The 20585-nt window shown below is 49.1% G+C and overlaps 1 protein-coding gene across 1 annotated transcript in view; it reads left to right on the forward strand.

The window, feature by feature from the left end:
* Positions 1 to 302: 302 nt before the first annotated feature.
* Positions 303 to 20585, forward strand: part of ITGA9 (integrin subunit alpha 9) — a 335241-nt gene continuing 314958 nt past the window's right edge. The window contains exons 1-3 of the mRNA XM_055321450.1: positions 303 to 557; positions 15986 to 16113; positions 17378 to 17484. Of these exons, the coding sequence (XP_055177425.1) occupies positions 373 to 557; positions 15986 to 16113; positions 17378 to 17484 (420 nt within the window). The 5' untranslated portion in view covers positions 303 to 372. The remainder of the gene's footprint in view (positions 558 to 15985; positions 16114 to 17377; positions 17485 to 20585) is intronic.

The raw sequence follows: 20585 nt of genomic DNA on the forward strand, positions 1-20585 counted from the left end.
GGGGGCGGGGCCGCGGCGGTCGCGGGCCGCCGGGCGGTCGGCAGAGGGCGCCGTCCCCCCGCCGTGCCCCGCCGTCCCCCCGCCGGCCCGGGCCGCCCACCCCGCGGGCGCGCCTCCCCGCAGTCCAGCGCCGCCCGGGCCGGGACCGCTCGCTCGGGGCGCGCAGACCTCCCGGCCGCCGCCCGCCGCCCGCCGCCCGCCGCCTGCCGCCCTGCGTTCGGCCTCGGCGCCCGCCCGCCCGCCCGCCGTCCCCGCCCGGCGCCGCTGCCCGCCGGCCTCGGAGCGCAGTCCCGCCCCGGAGCCCCCCGGCCGTCGGCGGCCCCGCGTTCCCGGCGCCCTCGCGCTCGGCGCCCGGCCCGGGGACGGCTGGGGATGGGTGGCCCGGCGGCGCGGAGGGGCGCCGGGGGGCTCCGCGCGCTGCTGCTGGCGCTCGTGGCCGCGGGGCCGCCCGCCGACGCCTACAGCCTCGACCCGCAGCGCCCCGTGCGCTTCCAGGGGCCCGCCGGCTCCTTCTTCGGCTACGCGGTGCTGGAGCACGTCCACGACCACACGCGCTGGTGAGTGGCCCCGCGGCCGGGGGTCCCGCCGCGAGCCCAGCTCGCCCCGTCGCTCTCGCTCGGAGACTCCTCAGACTCGGGGAGCTCCCGGCGACCCCCCCCCCCCCCCGCTTCAGGCCACTCTGGTGCGTGGTGCCGGACGAGGCTCAGCCATCCGGGACGTGTGTAGGGAGGCGGGGGGCCCCAGAAGCCAGTGTCTGGAAGCCCGAGGGGCACCCTGCGGTCCAGAGGCCCCCTCCCTCCTTACACGGGCCTCCGAGGAAGCAAGCTGCGAGGGTCCAGGATGCTGGATAGGAGGGTGGTCCAGGACGCTAAGTGACAAGGCTGGTGGGTGACTCCTGGGGCAGCCTGGCCTCCTTTCCCATGGGCCATCTGACCTGGAGACAAGCACCTGAGGTTTTAGAAGAGGGATGTGGTTCTCTAGAGGTCAAGGAGTCTAGTTTGCTCCTGGAGCGTCCCAAAGGGTAGGAACCTGTCTCCATTAAGTGCCATCAGCTAACAGGCGCAGAGCGTCACTGCCCAGCCCCTGCAGAGTGGCACTGAGACGAGGCTGGTTCCTCCTTGACTCCTTCCCCAGGCACGTGGAAATCCCACAGCACACAAGGGTCACCTCTTCATCAGAGAGTTAGACCACAGACAGTTCTCCTATTCAACGTCATGGCCCCGCGGGCCCTGGGTGACAGACAAGTCTGGAGTTGGTTTTATTGTGTGGGCACCAGTGTGAGTATCCTTTGGGGATGCAGGTTAGGAAGGTGAGGTCAGTAATGTGTGCTCGCCACATGCAGCTCTGTGAGACGGTCACTGCTCTGAATTGGACAGAAGCTGATCAAAAAGGGTGCGTTTGGGGGATCCCTGGGTGGCGCAGCGGTTTGGCGCCTGCCTTTGGCCCAGGGCGCGATCCTGGAGACCTGGGATCGAATCCCACGTCGGGCTCCCGGTGCATGGAGCCTGCTTCTCCCTCTGCCTGTGTCTCTGCCTCTCTCTCTCTCTCTCTCTCTGTGTGACTATCATATATAAATAAAAAAAAAAAAAGGGTGTGTTTGGGGGATCCCTGGGTGGCTCAGCGGTTTGGCGCCTGCCTTTGGCCCAGGGCGCGATCCTGGAGTCCCGGGATCGAGTCCGGCGTCAGGGTCCCGGCATGGAGCCTGCTTCTCCCTCCTCCTGTGTCTCTGCCTCTCTCTCTCTCTCTATGTCTATCATAAATAAATAAATAAATCTAGAAAAAAAAATCTTGAAAAAGGGTGCGTTTGGGGACACCTGGGTGGCCCAGCACTTGAGCGTCTGCCTTCAGCTCAGGACGTGATCCTGGAGTCCGGGATTGAGTCCCGCTTCGGGCTCCCTGCATGGAGCCTGCTTCTCCCTCTGCCTGTATCTTTCTCTGCCTCTCTCTCTCTGCATCTATCATGAATAAATAAATAAAATCTTTTTTTAAAGGTGGGTTTGTAGGTCTGAGCATTCCTGGGAAAGGGTGACTCCGTGACCAGCCAGCGTGTTCACAATCATGTTGTTTAGGAAAACTGCCTCCAAGAGGACCAGTTTTTAAAGTCCTTTGTGGCCCTTGTCCAGTCCTGCATCTCCTTCTCTACAGTTTACTCCAGTTGCTGAGTTTAAGGCTAGATTGTCTTTTTCTGCATTGCCAAATCCCCCTTTTTTAAATTTATTTTTTCAAATCCCCCTTTTAAAGCCAAGCAGGCCTTTTCCGTGTCCCGCATGTCCAGAGTCCACTGTGGGCTTTGGATTTGGTAGAGAATGCAACAGGAGCAGTTGGAGAACGCATCCCAGAACCCCACGCTGGGCTCTTGACTGTGTGGCCTTGGCACAAAGTATGTGGAGCCAGCGGTCAGGAATTGAAGGGCTTCTCTGGGCAGGGGGCTCTCGAGGAAAGGCAGGCAGACGCTCAACCACTGAGCAACCCAGGAGTCCCTTTATCATAGTTTTGCTATGTCCTTGATGTCTGTCCTCTTGCTGCTTTTTCCCAGCATTTTCCTCCCTAGCCTTTTCTCTCCTCTCCCTTCCCTCCGATATTCTTTGTCTTAGACCTTGAATGTTATTCTCAGCTGATTCTGCTGCCCAGACTTTGTCAACTGTGGCTCTTGAAGCAATAGACTTCCAGCCACGCCTCCTTTCTCTTTCTTTTCTCTGGAAACTAGACTCCCCATGAGGCCAAGGAAACTAACTTCTACCAAAGCCCCCTCACTCACATGGGCCCCCACCAAGACCCTGTGCTTAAATTTATTTTATTTTATTTTAAAGATTTATTTATCTATCTGTCTATCTATCTATCTATCTATGATAGACATAGAGAGAGAGAGAGAGAGAGGCAGAGACACAGGAGGAGGGAGAAGCAGGCTCCATGCAGGGAGCCCGACGCGGGACTCGATCCCGGGACTCCAGGATTGCGCCCTGGGCCAAAGGCAGGCGCTAAACCGCTGAGCCACCCAGGGATCCCCTAAATTTATAGTCCTAACTTTGTATTAAAGGTAGTCACCCTAAATTTACGAGATCCAGGCTCTGTGGAATCTGGATCTACCCAATGTCTCTAAACGTTTAGCTCTGGGGTTGGTTGAGTGACTTAGCGACTGATTGCTGGTCTCTTCCTACTAGGCAGTCCCTGGGCCCTGGGCCACTAGAGATGCAGACTCCTCAAAACTGAGGAGTCTGCATCCCCTCCTACTGGAGGGACGTGTAGGTTGTTTCCAATTACTCATGATTATAAACAACAGCAGGGGTAAACATCCCTGTAACTAAAGCCTTGCGGACATCCTTAATTATTTCCTTGGAATAAATTCCAGGGCTTGGAATTGCTGGGTCAGAGAGGAGGGAGGCTTGAGACGTTTTCTATGCATCTTCAAAGTGCCAGTGAAGTTAAAGTGTATACTTTAGAGGAATGCATTAACTCTGACCCTGGGGTTTTGGAGTGATTTGCTGCAGGGCTGATCCCGTGCAGTTGAAGAGCTTAGCCATCTCTATGAGGGGAATTAAAAAGATCACAAATAGGCAGAAATGGGTGTGAGAAGTAAGTGACAAACATGAAAAGGAAAAGAAAGACACTGAAACTTTTGAGAAGAAGGAAAATGTTAATTAAGCCTTGTATTTGGAGTTTGTCTTCTTAAGAAATTCCTACTGAGCTTCTTAGTTCAGTATTAGTGGTTTAATAAATTGGCTTCATGTTAATTGAACCCAATTGACCTGTTTTACAGGTAGAAGGATTTGTTGCAGATAGGATAGAGGAGCAAGAAGAATGTGCTGGAGGGGCCGGGGATACAGCCCAGGCACCAGGGTCAGGGTGGGCTCTGCCGCAGAGCTGAGGGTCCGTGGTGTTAACGTGATTCCAGGCGCACATCACAAAGCACGTGTATGTGCTCTGCCAGTAGAGCTAACACTTGTTCTTGAATCCCATAACTGAGCATACCTGTCACTGCTCAGAAAGTTTTAGATCTCTGCAAGACCTAGAGGTGACCTTGCTTCTCTAAACCCTGGGGCTTGAACACAGCTTCTCTGGTCCCATCACATCCAGAGCAGAGCCCCAGACCCAGTGTTTGGCTTGAATGGTCCCTCTGTTGCTGTGCTCCAGGCAGTGAGAGTTGTCCTCATGGGCAGGTGGACCAGAATATCCCAGACAGTGTTACAGATGTCATTTGGGTGCAAACATACAAATGACTCAGTTTCTTCTTTGCCAGCACCACTCAGGGTGTCTGCCTGCCAGAGTTAGCTTCCTCTCCTGTACCTCTCTCCCCACACCCTCTGCCCCGGGTCTTCTTGCATCCTTTGAGCAACAGCACTAGGTGCCAGGGAACGTGGACAAAGCCCATTTCTGTCCCCTTTGCTTAGACGTGTACTGGTTCTTCAGCTGCAAGGCAGACAACTATAACACCCTGTGATATAAATAAATGCAGCCCGGCTGGCGTCCAGCCCCCAGAGTGGGTTTCTTTCACACCCCTCCCTTCCCCTCCCCTCCTTCCTCTCTGCCCCAGACGCCCTGGAGTCCGAGGTGGTTGGGTGCATTGGCTTCCTTTCTGGCGACGTGCTTCCTGCCCCATCTCCCGGGACACATCAAGACGGCTGTGCTCAGGCGCAGAGCAAGTGCTCGGAAATGGAAGACGCGCCGGCTTTCTGCTTTGTTAAGGCTGTCAGAGCATCATTCAGTGAGGAATAGGAGGTAATTCAGAGCCAAGGAGAACATAACATTCTCCTTTTGCATTAAGGTTGAGAATTAAAAGAACAAGCTAGACAGTTCTGCGCTGCCACTGCAGTTGCTATTAGCCAGATGGATTGCTATTTAAATTAAAATTAATTACAATCAAATAAAATTAAGAATTCAGTTTCTCAGTCATACGAGCCACATTTCAAGTGCTCAATATCCACACGTGGATAATGACTAGTGTATTGGACGGTATGTAGAATACTTAACCGTGGAGAGTTTTGGGCAGTGTGGGTGTTTAGAGCAATGAATTCAGTCTTGAAGGGCTAGACAAGGATCAGACGGTGACATAAGAAAAACAAAAAATCAGCCCTTGGCATATCTGTGTATCAAAACAAGTTTGGGTGGTTAAGTCTAACTCCTAATTAATAGTGGACAAGCCAGGGAGGCTGACTTCTTTGTCTTTTCCCTGCTCAGACACTGGAGTGGCTGCTCTGCTAAGGTGGAGGGATTCAGGAGTGGAAACCCCACCACCTGTCTGTGATCGATGACATTGTGGGGTTCTTGTCTTGTGTCTGAGGCATAGCCTAATATGTGAGCTCTGATGGGGAGAGGCTCATTCTTGGGATGGCACAGGTGGTTCAGAGGGGCAAAGGGGAGACCCCCAAGAAGGCAAAACTTCTAAAAGGGGGACCCTGGGATCCAGGACCTTGCAGTAGCCCACTGCCTGTCTCTGGGAGGAGGCATCCAGAAATGGCAGTGGCAGCCGCACCTTCTTCTAAGCTGCATGGGGCATGTCTTGGCTGAGTTCTGGCCCATACCAGTCCCTTGGGTGGGAGTGTGGCTCCACTTCCCCAGAAGGATTTTCTGGAAGTCACATTTTCAGACCCTGTTCTTCACACCTGGTTCTTATTGTCCTGCAGAGCCTGCTTTCTCAAGCTCTCAGGAAGGCATGGCGTGTGTGTGTGTGTGTGAGGCCTGAGTTCTAAGGGACCCAGAAAGTGTCTCTTGGGGTCTCTGGGGTGTTTCTCTGCGGATCTGGAGAAGCTGGCAAGGGTGCTGTTTCCTGAGCTAGTGCTGAAAGCTGGCAGGGGCAGAGGCAGAGGCAGAGGCAGCCGTCTTGCCCAGGGGAGAACGTTATGGGGCAAGAAGACGACTCTTCTCAAGCAAGTCACTTACAGCTCTGGGTGTGAGGGTGTGAAGAGCTGGGCCCCAGCCAGTTCTGACTCCCTGCTGACTTGCTGCTAGTCCGGAAATGGTCTTTTTCTGATAACTCTTACTGTGATTTGTCTGGGGGGAAATGTTGTTTTCGTGTGTATTAAAAGGAGCCACTGTTCTCAGAAATCAAGGGAGTAGCCTGTAACTTTAAGAAATGAAAACTGATCATCCCAACAGATAGTATTGGTTGGGCATCGCTCTGTAAGGGGTCAAATGCTTTCACAGGCATCATAGTCTTTAGTGGAATCTTTGGGACAAGCTGGTTGCATGGTTTTCCAGTTTGCCAGTTGGAGAACTGCAGCTTAGAGTTACCTTGTCCAAAGCTGGCCCCAGGCTGGGTGATCAGTGCACATTGACTGGGAGCTTGTGTCAGTGTTGTGTCCTCTGGGAGTGGATGCTCGGGCAGAGATAGGAGTACCAGAGAAGTGTGGGGGGTAAGGGCTATGGAAGAACGGCGGGAGGGAGCAAGGAGAGTTCAGACTGTGCTGTAGATCTAATTAAGGTGTCCATCAATTCAGCAGGGCCACCCCTCCCCCTCCTCCCCACCATGATCCTGATCAGTCATTGGCTGTGCCTGCCTCGGAGGAGCATGGCCTCAGCTTGATTGCTCTGCCACCCTGAAGAGGCTGCCCTTGGGGACTGTCAGCTCACTGCCCCCTTGTAGCTGAGCAGCATAAGGTGGTGCAGGGGATGCACGCCTCCATGGCTGCCATGGAGCCCATCGTCTGTGAATCGCTGTGTTAGGAAGGTATGAGATGTGCTCCTTGGCCAGCAGTTGTGGCTGGGGATTATCTGTGCCTTTGCTTATTACACTGGGTCAGCATGGGGAACATTAGGATTCTGGCTTACAGCCAACTCCAGGGTGTTCTAGCTGCTAACTGATGCCCAGGGCACCTCTTCCTGATTTCAAGGAAGTCACAGGTGAAGGATGGAAGAGGTGGACCTTGGACCCCACCTTACCTTGAACCATTGGGCAACTTATGAGTTCCTGACCAGAGGGAGCAGTGGGACCTCATTCCTGGTACCTTGTGAACCACAAGCCATTAAACCACGTGGATTGGTGACCAGCCCAAGCAGAAGAAAGTGTTTTATTATGGCCTTCCTTTTTCCAGAGGGAGCCCTAGAAAGTGAAAGTGAATCCAAGATTGGGAAAGATCTAGAGTCTTTGAAACCACAGGCTCTCTGGGTCCCCAATTTCTGCTTTCTGAGAGAACAGAAAGGCCTTGTGTTGTGAGTTTGTTCACAGCTGAAGCAACATGGTGGCAGCAGCCATGCATACTGAGTCCTTCGCCTGTGTTGAGTACTATTCTACATGCTTTATTTGCATGAACTCATTTAATGTTCCTGAGTCTCAGCTGGCTGTCATTCTAGTCCCATTCACAAAGGGGAACACTGAAACACAGAGATGTTGCTTGCCTAGGTCAGGTGGCCAAAGTGGCAGAGCTGGTGTGTGTTCTCTGGAAAAGAGGAGTAAAGAGTTTCTCCCTCTTCTCATTCTTGGGTGCCTTAAATGAGATGATGTCCACAAAGTCTGGAATACCACCTCCAGCACCTAGGAAACCCTTGATAAATACTAGTACTTCTTTTTATTTTTACTTGGATCTGGCCTTTGGAACTAATGGTCCTCTTCATCCCAACTTGAGATACTAAAAGAGTTTGCTTTCAGTACATTTATTGACTCCTTTATTGGTTTATCAAAATCGAAGTGTCTATACTCAATGCAGAAATGAATGTGATAGACCTTTGTAAGGTGCATACGTTATGTGTGGTCTCTAAAATTTGGGTCATACTCTATGTAAATCTGCATTTTTGTGTATTCCATTACATCCTCTCTGCTTCCAGAAGGGCTCTGAGATGGCTTCCTTATTTATTTTTATTTTTATTTTTATTTTTTTAAAAGATTTTATTTATTTATTCATGAGAGACACAGAGAGAGTCAGAGACACAGGCAGAGGGAGAAGCAGGCTCCACGCAGGGAGCACGACATGGGACTCGATCCTGGGACTCCAGGATCACGCCCTGGGCCAAAGGCAGGCACCAAACTGCTGAGCCATCCAGGCGTCCCTGAGATGGCTTCTTTAATTGGAGGCCTGTGGGATTGGACATCCCAGAGTTTTGCATGCTGCTTTCTTCTCTCAGCAGGTGGGATGCCACCCCTGTGGTGGGGTGCTCTGGCCCCCATCCTGGGCTCCATATAAGTCTGAGAGGTAGGTCCGTAGTTTTAAGGTTGGGGGGTAGTAGTGAGAATTTTATTTTATTTTAATTTTTTATTTTTTATTTATTTATGATAGAGAGAGAGAGAGAGAGAGAGAGAGAGAGACACACAGGCAGAGGGAGAAGCAGGCTCCATGCACCGGGAGCCCGATGTGGGATTCGATCCCGGGAGCCCGATGTGGGATTCGATCCCGGATCTCCAGGATCGCGCCCTGGGCCAAAGGCAGGCACCAAACCGCTGCGCCACCCAGGGATCCCAGTAGTGAGAATTTTAGTAAAAAAGTATAAAGGTAAAAGTACTAACCTATTCTTCTTGGAGAAAAAATTCTTGCAAGAAAGCACTGGAAAGACCTCATGGCTTTTATTCACATCTCCCAGAGTCTTGCCTCTCTTGGATTTTAATGTTTACTTGATGCTCTCAGGTGGAGAAGGAAAGCATTGGCTCTTTTACCATGCTTCCTTCTCCAGTGGCTGCTTCTCAGTGCATCTGCCAAGACCGGAGGCCCTGGCCAGGATAGCAGCCTCTGAGGACACTTCACTCCCTGACAGAGGCCTCTCCACGTGCCTCTCCACGGAGGGGACCCTGCCTGCGCCTCTGCTCTGTCCCAATTGGGCATGGAAGCCACTTGTTTCATTCTCTGACTCCGCATTTGGATTGAACCCCTCCCTCTTTCCCTTTCTTTACTCCAGCCTAAAGTTCCCAGAATAAAAATATTATTGCCAGTCTTTTATGAGTACTATCTGTGTGCCAGAGGGGCTATGTTCATCGTCACTTTGAAGCAGTGGGGCTGCTAGTGAAGTGCAGAAGCCAAAACCAAGGTTACCCAGCAAGTAGATTGCAGAGTTGTGATTTGAACGTGGATGGGCCTGACTTAGTGCTGGTCTGGCCATTTTCAGGGTCAGCCTTGCTACTGTGCCCTTCCCCATCAAGCCCCTGTCCAAGGTATCCATTTCCTAAGGAGGAAGAAAAAGTGCCCTGATGCTACTTCTGGGAGCATTTCTGTCTGCCCCTGGCCTTGGTGGATGAAAACTCCTACCCTGTTCTCAAAAGTCTGGCCATCCTAAATGCACCCCCCCACACACACATGCACACATACTTTGCCATTTCTTTTTGTGCCTCACTGCTGTCCTGGGAAGAGGACTGTGCATTTGTATTATCTTTTAAAGATGAAGTCCTGAGTGGCCAGGGAGCTTGCCTGAGATCACAGAGCTGGAGGTGAGGGAGCACATTCTTCAGGGCTGTATCTCCCATCCCACCCTGCCTTTCACATAGCAGGGTCCTCAGTAAAAGTTTGTGGTCCTGGTTGGCAAGAAGATTTCCCTTGAGGGAAGGAGAGGAGACCAGACAGCTGGAGAAACAGGAGCAGCAGTTCTCAGCTGCAGAGCCAGGTCCATAGGCTGGACTGAGGAGCAATTGGGGGACAGTGGAGGTACCACAGTGCACTTCCATGCAAAAGTGGCATGTCCTACCTTGATGCTCTGTTTTCTATTACCACAATGTTGCTCTGTAACAAATTACTCTACGACTCGGGATTAAACCAATCACCATTTATTAGCTCATGAATCTATAATTGGCAGTTTAGGCTGGGTTCAGCGGGATGGTTCTTCTCTCAGCTGGTCTCATGCATGTGTCTGCTGTCAACTTCTGGTTAGGCTGGTTGGCCGGCTGGTCTAGGATGGCTTCACTGGGGATGGCTCCTCTCCATGTGTCTTTTACCCCCCAGCAGCATGGCTTGTACACATGGTGGCTGAGCAGGGTGCCAAGAGAGCAATCAGGAGCATGAATGATCTCTTGAAGCCGAAGCTGGGAAGTCAAACCACTCCCCCTCTGTCACATTCTGTTGGCCAATGCAAGTTTTGGGCCTGCCCACATTTAAGGGGTGCCGGGGGTGGAGGGTGGGGACAGACGTCACTTCCTAATGGAAGAAGCTGCAGAGCCCCATTGAGAAGGGCATGGCTCCTTTTGTAGTCTGCTAGTACTGGTGAGAGTGTCCTAGGCATTCCTGAATTTCTATGAGCTCAGCTGAGGGTCTGGATAAATTCCTGGGTTTGAGGAGCTCCTGAGAGTGCTACCAAGATGAGGAGCTGGGACAAGTTGGGTGCTCAGGTCTTTGGCCTACTGTCTAACATTCTCATGTTTCATTGAGCACCAACTTTGTACCAAGCACCATGCTAGGTACTTTATAAACATTAGTTTAAACATTGTGAGAGCCCTTACTAGGTACATTTCAATTCTTCCTGTTTTACAGAGGAAGAAAATGGAGGCCCAGAGTAGTGAATCTATGTGGCCTCAGATAGGACACTTATCAGTGTTGCAGAACTTGAACCCTGTGCTATCCCTGTGTTTCTTACACTTTTCCCCCCTGAATAACTTGCCCTCAAAGCTTAGAACTCAAGTGGAAATATTAGTTTTAAACCCCTAAAAAGCAGTTAGTATTCCCTGTTTTGAGCCCGAGCCTCAGTTTCCCCAAATGTAAAAAGAGGAGCTTCTGGGGCCTTTTAGGTTCGCCAGCTCTGTTGGCAAGCATTGGCCCTAGAGAGTCTGTGCTCTCTGGGTGTTAAGGGTTCTGTGTGGTCAGAGGTGGCTCCCTGGCACCAACCAGCTCTCTCTCTGTTCAAGTCTTGGCTATTTTCTGCCCAGTAAGGGAAGTGGAGTGATTCTTAGGGTTTCTGGGCAGTGTGGAGGGACATGCAATGATTGAATTCCACTCATGTAACTGACACATGGGTCCCTGGGGAAGCTTTTACATTGGGTTCAAATGCACAGAAGCAAACCTAATGCATTTAAGGTTTTCAATTCCCAGTTGCTGCCCTCGAACTCACTGTAATTTCACCCTGAGGAATTGCTGCTGTGGAATTAGTGGCCAGGGAGGGAGCCTTCCCCAGGGAGGCAGCTTGGTCCTTCTCTGTCGCCTGCTGGCTAGGGAATTTACCTGCTGTTTGCTCTCTTGATGTTAGGGATGGGTTCAGAGCAGATGGATGGTAGGAGTGGAGCCCTTGTTGCCAGCTGACCACACACATGTCAACCAAGGAGGTGGCTGCATTGGAAGAAGGGAGGGCATTTAAACTGCCACAATCAGGGAGTTTGGAGGACTGGAAAGAGCACACCCTCAGACATGGATGCCCAGGGTGTAAATCCAAGCTCTACTGCTCACCAGTTGTGTAACCCACAGTCTCTGAGTAAAGTGCACACCAGAAGCTGCCCAATGGGGTTACCTTTGGGCAAGAAATCAGACCACATGTGAGCATAACTGGTGCTGGCAGATGAGCAGATGGGCCCAGCTCTCCAGACAGGTGTCTGAACTATACATTAGGAGAGGCAAACCTCTGAGCATCACTGTGCCAGCAGTGTACACGTTTTAGAAAAGCAAGAAAGTGATCAACACAGCCTGTTGCGGGAGGATAAAGGGCTTCTTTCTATTCTAAACCCTGGTCCTTTGGCATGACAGAAATTCCAAATCAAAGTTCTAACCTGGGGGCCACCCACGGAGCCTCATGAGTGCTTGTTTAGGCAAGATCACATGTGGTGGCTAGCAGCAGAGGGGTCGCTCCACACTTGGCTCCCTTTTCCTACTTTCTGGCTCATGTGGGGTGGGCAGAAAGGGGAGAGCGCCCTGTACTTGTGGGCTTGCTTTTGCTTTTTACTGTGCTTTGTGGGCTTGGGTACAGCCCGTGACTACCTTTGGTCATCTGTTCCTCCATCTGTAAGATGGGGATGGGAGTGCCTTCCACAGAATTGCTCTGAAGATTAAATGCAATTCTGCCTTTAAGGAGCCTAGCCCAGCATCTGCATACTCTAAGTGCCCGATACACCCTGGTTGTCCTTGTAATTAGAAATCTAGAGTTATGAATTAATGAAGGGACTCTAAAACATCTTGGAAGTTTGGGTGCATCTTTAACGGGCTAGGATAGGAGGAGAGTCTCACTTCTCAAGAGTCATCTGTTCATACTGGCTCCAAATGGAACATGATTTGTAATCGGCATTGGTAGTTATGTATCAGCCAGAGAGCTGGTTAAGATGTGCGTTCTGATTTAGTAGGCTGAGAGCTGAGATTCTCCATTTCCATCTAGCTCCCAGGTGTTCCCCATGCTGCTGGTCTGAGGACCACACTTGAAGTAGCCAGCAAAGGTGAGAATCAGCCTGATGATTTAGTGATGGGAGCCTGTTGGTGGGAACACTTGGGCCCTTTCATATGGTAAACCGTACAAGGGAAAGAAACATCTCAGGGTCTTGTCAAGAGTACAGGGAAGATTTGGGGGGATCTTTGAAGTGTCTGGGCTATCTCTTTATAACTCAGAAAACAATGAGAGAAAAGGCAGATGGCATCTTTCTGGTGGTTTGTCCTGAACCCTGGGCGGTTGCATGCTCTCCATCTCTTGGGATTGGCCTGGCGGAGAGCCAGCTGAACCAACTTCAGAAGAGAGAGGCTCATCGGCTGGCCGGCAGCAGCAGTCTTGCTGGCAGACAGCCTAGGTAAAGAACAGCACCAGGCTGGGGAGGAAGCCACGGCGTTCTGTAAACACAGAGATACAAGCTCATGCTCCACCGTGCCACCCCGGTGAGCGTGTATGTGTGTACACACACCCCCTCATCTCTTGCTTCATTTCCCATGACAAAGGATTTGGGAAGAACGTTCTCATCTGGCCAGCTGATGAAGAGCTGTACGCAGAGGGTTGTTATCAGTGCTTGATCAGCCATTGATAGAACCCCTGAGTACTTTGGGCTTGGAAGAGAAAAATAAACCAGTGGATCCTTTTTCTGTCTTAGGTTTTGATGGGGACTTCACCCTTCTCAGTCTCAGCTCTAGGCTGGATGAAGCCGCAGTTGGGATTTTAGCCCTCCGGGATCCCTTCCTGGGATAACCTGTGAGCCTTGATCTGTGAATTTGGCACCGTGGCACTTCTGACATGACCAGGGTCCTAGTGCCATTTGGGAGGATGTGATACAGAAGCACCTTGTTTCTTGCAGCCATTTCCCTTCCTCAGTATGGGAATAATTCTCTTCTTTGTGTAATTTTTACCAAATGAATTGCAAGTGGCATTTATTCACTGTGCTAATGTAAATTTGAAATTTGTGGGAATGTTTGGACCAAGCCCTGTCCCACTGGGGTTTTTGAGCGCAGGAGGCATTTTATGTTCCGCAGCTCCTACAACCTGACATGTGGAAAGGCAGTGGATGTTTCGGCAGTTTAGACATGTCAAACTGCTAATTCTTCTCACCTGTGAAAACACAACTGGCATTATCAAGAGCAACCCTTGGCTTGCCCTGGTGGCTCTGAAGCTCAGCGCCAGAAGCCGGGGGGAAATTGATCCCTTAATGTGGCTTTCTTCTCACTGGAGTTTTGTTTTGAGTGTCATCATGCATTTGAGTTAGAGCAGCCGGGAGCCCGCGAGTTGCCCTGGTGTGGTCTGTGTGGTGAAGCGCTTACAAAGATTTCCGAAGGCTGTGGGTTCCAGCCCCACCATTGCCTAAGGATTTTGCAGCTGGGGCCCACTGTGGGGGGGCTGCAGGAGTGGGAGTTGCCAGCAAGCACCTGGAAGCACAGCTTCCTGGGGTGCTACCGAGGGGCCGCAGGGAAGCTTCGAGGCCTGTTCCTCTTATACCCCACTGTGTATAGACTCTCAAGTATAGACTCTCAAGACCTACCTAGAAAAAAACGGTCTAGTGAGGGTGAGTTTCCCTGGCTCACTGTGTCCTCAGAGATCTTCTGTGTTCTGGGTGTTGAGGGATTGGGCTCAGAGGCAGTGGGAATGAAGACAGGACCCACATGCCTTCTCATGAACCTGATACCACGTCTCTAAGCCAGATTAGTATGGCTGTTGGGCCTTTGCTGAGGGTCCCAGACTTTTGTCAGATATATAGATCTCCATTCCTTTCAGCCAAGGTGCTGGGGAGGGAGCAGTGTCATTCTGTGAGTGGGGGTGGGGTGAATGTCATGATTCCCAAGGTGAAGGTGGCTTTCAGGACAAAGTGAGGGGAGCCTGGGCTAGCTTTCCACATCTCTGGGGAGGCTGTCTGGGGTCATTCCAACCTCTGCTAGACTGCTTTTCCACACATACATAGTAGATAATGCATTCTATTCCAAGGCCAGTGGGGAATGGTGTACTTCACAATGTGCCTGGTACCTCTTAGGGTGAATTGCATCTCCTTTCCAGGCCGCTACACATAAGAAGCAGCTCATGTTCTCCTTCAGAAGTGGCTTGGAGTTTTCTACTCTTTGGACACAGGTGTAGATCTTGTTCAGAGTCTCACCTGACAAGGCTTTTTCCAAATGGCATATGGCTCAGCACATGCTGTGCCCTATTGGTGCCATTAGAATTCTTCACTCTAGCTCGGCACTGGACTGCTCTCTGGGAACAGTACATAAACACATGAGGCAGAAGTGTTTCTGTAACACCTGCAGGGGAGCTTATTGCCAGTGTCCCCATGTTCCGTGCCTGCACAGCCCTAAGTGTATCTCTTCCGTCATCTTAGCATTCTCACTCTTTTTTTTCCATGGCAGGGAAGGAGACTGCAGGGGGAGCTCATCTCCGCAGCAGCTTCTGGTTCATGATGAAGAAGGGATGCTGAGCTTCCTTCTTGCCCCTGTTCATATGTGAACTCTACCTCTGGTTTGGCATTGGCATAAAGGATATGATTTATAATTCTACCCTCCTGCTATTTCTTTCCTATTTCCTCTTAAATATAGGTGCTTTGGGTGTGGTAGAGGGCAAGGGGAAGAGGGGACACAGAAGAGAAGTGGCATCTCTAAATTTCCTACTTTTTGTTATTATTATTATTATTATTATTATTATTTGTTGAAGTGTCACACACATCTGGAAAAGGCCCATGTCATATATACAGTTCAATGATTTATCACATTTGGGCTAGCTACTCCTCAGGTTGCAAATAGAACATCACAAGTTCCCCTGGAAGCCCCCCTCCCTAGCTACAACCCCCCTTGCTCCTCCCCAGAGGTAACCTGTAGCATGACCTTTAGCACCAGTTAAATTCCAGCTGCTTTGGACTTCAGATGAATGGAATCAGACAGTGAGTGCCTATTGTGCCTGATGTCTTTTGCTCAGTGCTGTATTTGTGAGATTCATCGTGTGGCAGTAGTTGCGTGCTCATTGATTTTCGTTGCCGTGTAGAATGCTGTTGTATTTCTGTGCCACCATTTACCTGTATCTTCTGGCATGAGTGGACCTCTGAGTCTCCTCTAGTGTTTGGCCATGACATTTGCAGCTGTGAACATTTTTGTCCATGTCTCCTGGTAGACTCATGCATTTCTGTGGGGTGTGTTTCTGGAAATGGGATTGCCAGGCCCTCGGGTAGGCCCATGTTCTGCTTTCTTAAAAACTGCTAATTCTCTAAAGTGGTTGTCATGGTCTGCACTCCCACCAGCAGTATATGAGGGTTCTGGTTCCTCTGTATCCTTGCCAGCACTTGTAACCTTCTAGGAGGCATGGATTTCTCACTTGGACTTCTCTGATAACAAATGTTATTGAGTATCTTGTTATATGTTTATTGGTGGTTTGGTTATCTTCTTTCATCAAGTATCTGGCCTACTATTGTATTGGTTGTCTGTATTTTCCTTATTGATTTATAGGAGTTCTTTATAGGTTTTAGATATGAGCCCTTTGGTTATATGTGTTCCCAGCCAGTCTTAAGCTCTAAAGGTACCAGGAGAAAAATCTAATAGGTTCACTGCAGGGGACCCTTCCCCTTAGGCCCTCTAGCACACTTTAATGCTGGAGGAGGGTTTTTCAGTAAGCGCTCAGGCAACCCACCCATGGCTGGGTGAGGATTTAACCATCAGCCTCCTCTTTCCTGGTGCTGGGTTGTGACAGAATGTCCTTTCTTCTTCACGTGCAGGGTCCTCGTGGGGGCACCAAAGGCAGATTCCAAATACAGCGCTTCAGTGAAGTCCCCTGGGGCTGTGTTTAAGTGCCGTGTCCACACCAACCCTGATCGGAGATGCACCGAATTGGACATGGCTCGAGGTGGGTGGATGTCATTGCCAAGGTGGAAATGGGTTCCGTACCCTCACACTTCTTCTTTGTCTTCTCAGGGTGCCCTGATCATTAATCCCCTCTTCCATCCATCCATCCATCCATCCATCCATCCATCCATCCATCCATCATGTGTTGAGTGCGTATTACTTATTAGGCACTGAGATCTACTAGTGAAACAAAGCAAAGATCTTGCCCTCCTGGGCCATACAGATTAGTGGGCAAAGAGACATTAAAATGAATAGTCGAGTGCAAGAAGACCAGAGGGGAGGTGGGTAGTTGATCTACACATGATTGAAAAGATTCACCGTAGTTAGCTGGGCAGCTGTGGGAGGCAGAAGCTCCAAGCAGAGGAAAGCTTGTGCCATTTTAAAGCACCAAATGAGGACAGTATAGCTGGAGTGGTGAGCGGGAGGATGGGAGCATGGGGGGTTGACAACGCGGGCTGGGGTAAGGTGTTAAGATTTTATGTTCTGCATGAAGCAGGAGGCCATTAAAATCAATCTTGGGCTTTATATTTCAAGTAGGGGAAAGATATGATAGGTGAAGGTCTTACAAAGCTCACTTTGGTCCAGTGGAAAATATATGATCCGTCATCTTTAGAATCAGGTTATATACTCGCCTGGGTTCAGAGCCCAGCTCTGCCAGTTACTAGTTGGGACTTACTGGGACTGAGAAAGTTCCATAGCCTCTTTGGCTTCAGTTTCCTTGCCTGTAAAGTTAGGACTAAGATACCTACCTTACACAATTACCTTAACAAAGTTAAGTGAGGTAAGTGTCACATAGGTCCGTGCTTGGCACGCTGTGGGAGCTGCTTTATTATCCCTTCAGGTCTTCACTTTCTCCAAAGTTCTTTCCCAGCAAGAAATCCTAGCTATATTTTTTTTAAACAAAGAATTGTTAAGATATTCTTTAGCTGAAAAGCAGAGGTGTCCGTGGTGTTCTTTAGTGCCACTCAAAATGACTGGTTTGTGAACTGCTGATTCCTGGTGCATAGCAGAGTAAGGAGCTAGCTTCAGAATGTAAATCACCGCACCACTTCCTTCGTGGAGCAAAAGTCTTGGCGATGAAAAAAATATTGGCTGAATTAAGCAGTCAACAGTGCATCGTGATAGAGTTGATTTACACTTTGTTCCAAGTTCCTCATTTTCTCACTGGCAGGTGACCAGCATTTGGACTGTAGACCACCCTTTGAAAAGCAGCCAGCAGAACATCATTTCTAAAAGGAAGTCTGGCTTTTCTCTTTCTCATCTAGGGAAGAATCGGGGCATGCCATGTGGAAAGACCTGCCGGGAAGACCGGGATGATGAGTGGATGGGGGTGAGCCTGGCCCGGCAGCCCAAGGCTGATGGCCTCGTGCTGGTAAGGCCTCCGGGGGTGCTATGGAGAAGGGGTGGCACTCTGAGGACGAATGACTTTGTGATTCCTTAGGCAGGCTGGATGGCACGGTGACAAGGGTATGGCCTTGAGGTTGCCTGCTCTGGACTACTGCTTGGACAAATGACTAACCATTTTATTTTCTTTATCTGTCAAGTGTTTAACATCCGTTCCAGGGTGCAGAGGTACAGTTGTCAAAACATGACAAAATGTGGGTGAAGAGTGCTTCAGAAATCTTATTCATTACGTAAGCATTTTTGTGAGTGTGTGCTTTTCAAGGTATGCGGTATGTGAAATGCACAGGATTTAAGATTATAGTTTGGCTTTTGACACTGGTACACTCCTGTGTAATCCCCCTGTCTCCATCAAGTTATAGATTATTTCTTCCATCCCCCAAAAGTTCTCTTGTGTTCCTTTCTAGTCCATTCCTCCCACCCTGAGTCAACCACTGTTATCATTAGTACTACCATGGATTACTTTTTATATTTTTAGAACTTCATATAAATGGAAACCTACCATGTGTGTTCTTTTGTGTAAGACTTCTTTCGCTCAAAATACTTTTGAAGTTAACCCATGTTGTGTGTAGTAGTTTATTCCTGCTTATTCCTACATAGTATTATATATTATGAAATCCATGTTATTTTTAGTGCTTTACAGTTGACCTTTGAACAACACGGGTTGCAACTGCACGGGTCCACTTATAGGTGGATTTTTTTTTTACAGCACTGTAAAATGTATTTTCTCTTCTGTAGGATTTTCTTAATATTTTCTTTTCTCTAGCTTACTTTATTGTAATAATATAGTGTCTAGTAAATACAACATACAGAGTATGTGTTAACTGACTCTCCGACCTGCTGGGAAGATCGGCAGGTTCTTGATAAGGTTTCAGGTCAACAGACTATTAAATTTTGGGTGAATCAAAAGCTATATGCAAATTTTCAAATGCATGAGAGACTGCTGCCCCCAAACCACCATGTTGTTCAAGGGTTTACTATATTTAGTTCCCAAAGTGCATATGATATACTCAGCAGGTTCATTGGGTGCTTTGCAGAGGTACAAAGAGAAGTCTTGACCCTTGAGGCTTGTGATGTCCCAGAGCTAGACCATCCAAGGAGGTAGCTGCCAGCCACATGGAGTCAGTATACTTTAAATTTAGCTAAATTAAAAATTCAGGTTTTCAGTCATGCTAGACCCATTTCAAGTGATCAGTAGCAGCACATGGCTACTGGCTACTATGTTGGACAGCACACAGAGAAAACATTTCCATCACTCCAGAAGGTTTTATTAGACTCAACAAAAAAGGAATTTGTAATTACCTCAGAAATTTTGTCTACTTTTTTCTTTTTCTTTTACTCTTTCCTATTACGGTAGAACACTAAAGTACTTAAATAACCTGATGTGAACAGCTTGGTGAATTTTTCTTAACCACACTCCTGCATCCTTGTTGCTAATACCAGAATGTTCCCTTGTGCCCCTCTCCACTGAGATAACCAGTATTCTGACTTCATAGGCCTTTTCTTTTCATTGACTTTTCTCGGAAGCTCTATGAAGATTTTTCTTATAAAAACATAAGATCAAGGAGGGAAAATATTACCAGCTGATTCATTGGAGGCTTCCTTTGGGCTACATGCTGTAAAGTGGAGTGTTTTACATATTTTTATATGTATATTTTGTATATGTATATTTTTTTATTTTATATTTTATCCCAGGGGAAGTAGGTTTTCTGTACAGATCTAGGCAAAATGTTTACTTCCCCTCTTTCAGGAGCCCACTTTTATGTTAAACTTCGCCATAGCAGGGGCTATTCATGTGAATTTGGCCTGCCTTTTCACCACAAATTTATCATCTGCCCCTTGCCAGGCCCCATGGGGAAGGAGGAAGCAGCTGGATGCTATCACCAGTATGGAGGGGCCTCCTTACTGGAACCATTGTATATCTGTTGAGGGCCCCAACCCTGCTGTGTGTCGCCATGTCCAGTGCTTTAATCACTGTTGCGGTCTTCCTGGACCATCTCCAAACTTCTACATTCCTCCAGACACTGAGCCTGACCCTGACTGGACAACTTGGCCCCAGGAGGGCTCAAATGCTTGTGTGCCGTCCTCTGGAAAGGAGGGAAGAAGCTGATCCATCTCTAAATCAGGATGGCCTGAGGTCAAAATTCAGGATAGAGGAAGTGGTAGTCTGGTGGTGGTATAACACACCATGCTTTAGAGTGCTTGGAGCTTAGAGCCAGAGGTTGATCTTGTGAAAACATTTCCTCCTCCCATAGAAGGATAACCTCTGTGTGGCCAAGAACTTACTTCCAGAGGGTTCTGTGTCACTGCAAATCAGTCTGAGGAGGGAGCTGTCTCTGGAGATGTGATCAGCAGTAACGATTACAGGAATGAGTTAGCAAAGGAAACCAAGAAGGCAGAGCCAGTGCTTAGTGGAGATAGTGCTCTGATATGATAATCTACTGTGATAATCCTGCTCTCATTCATTGCATGCAGAGCTATTTTTCTCATGTTTTATACAATTACTGCTTCATCTGTTCGTAAGTCACCCATGGGTGTTAGAGAAGGAGAAGCATCCAACGGCATTTGTTTCCCTCATGTTTTTTTTTTTTTTTTACTGTAGTCAAAGACATAACATAAAATTTACCGTCTTATCCATTTTAATTTTTAATTTTTATTTATTTATTTTTTAAAGATTTTATTTATTTATTCATGAGAGAGAGAGAGAGAGAGACAGAGACACAGGCAGAGGGAGAAGCAGGCTCCTTGCAGGGAGCCTGATGTGGGACTCGATCCCGGGACTCCAGGATCACGCCCTGGGCTGAAGGCAGGCGCTAAACCACTGAGCCATCCAGGGATCCCCTGTCTTAACCATTCTTAAGTGTGCAGTACAGTAGCATTATCTGTGTGTACTTTGTTGGGCTACAGATCTCTGAAGTTTTTCATCTTGTAAAACAAACTCTGTACCATTGAACACTTGCCCCCTTCTTGCTGCCCCCAGCCTCTGACAACCACCATTCCTCTGTTTCTAAGAGTTTGACTGTATTAAATAACTCCCGTAAGTGGAATCATGCAGTATTTATCTTGTGACTG

Source organism: Nyctereutes procyonoides, unplaced genomic scaffold (assembly GCF_905146905.1).
Source record: "Nyctereutes procyonoides isolate TBG_1078 unplaced genomic scaffold, NYPRO_anot_genome, whole genome shotgun sequence".
NCBI classification, from domain to species: Eukaryota; Metazoa; Chordata; class Mammalia; order Carnivora; family Canidae; genus Nyctereutes; species Nyctereutes procyonoides.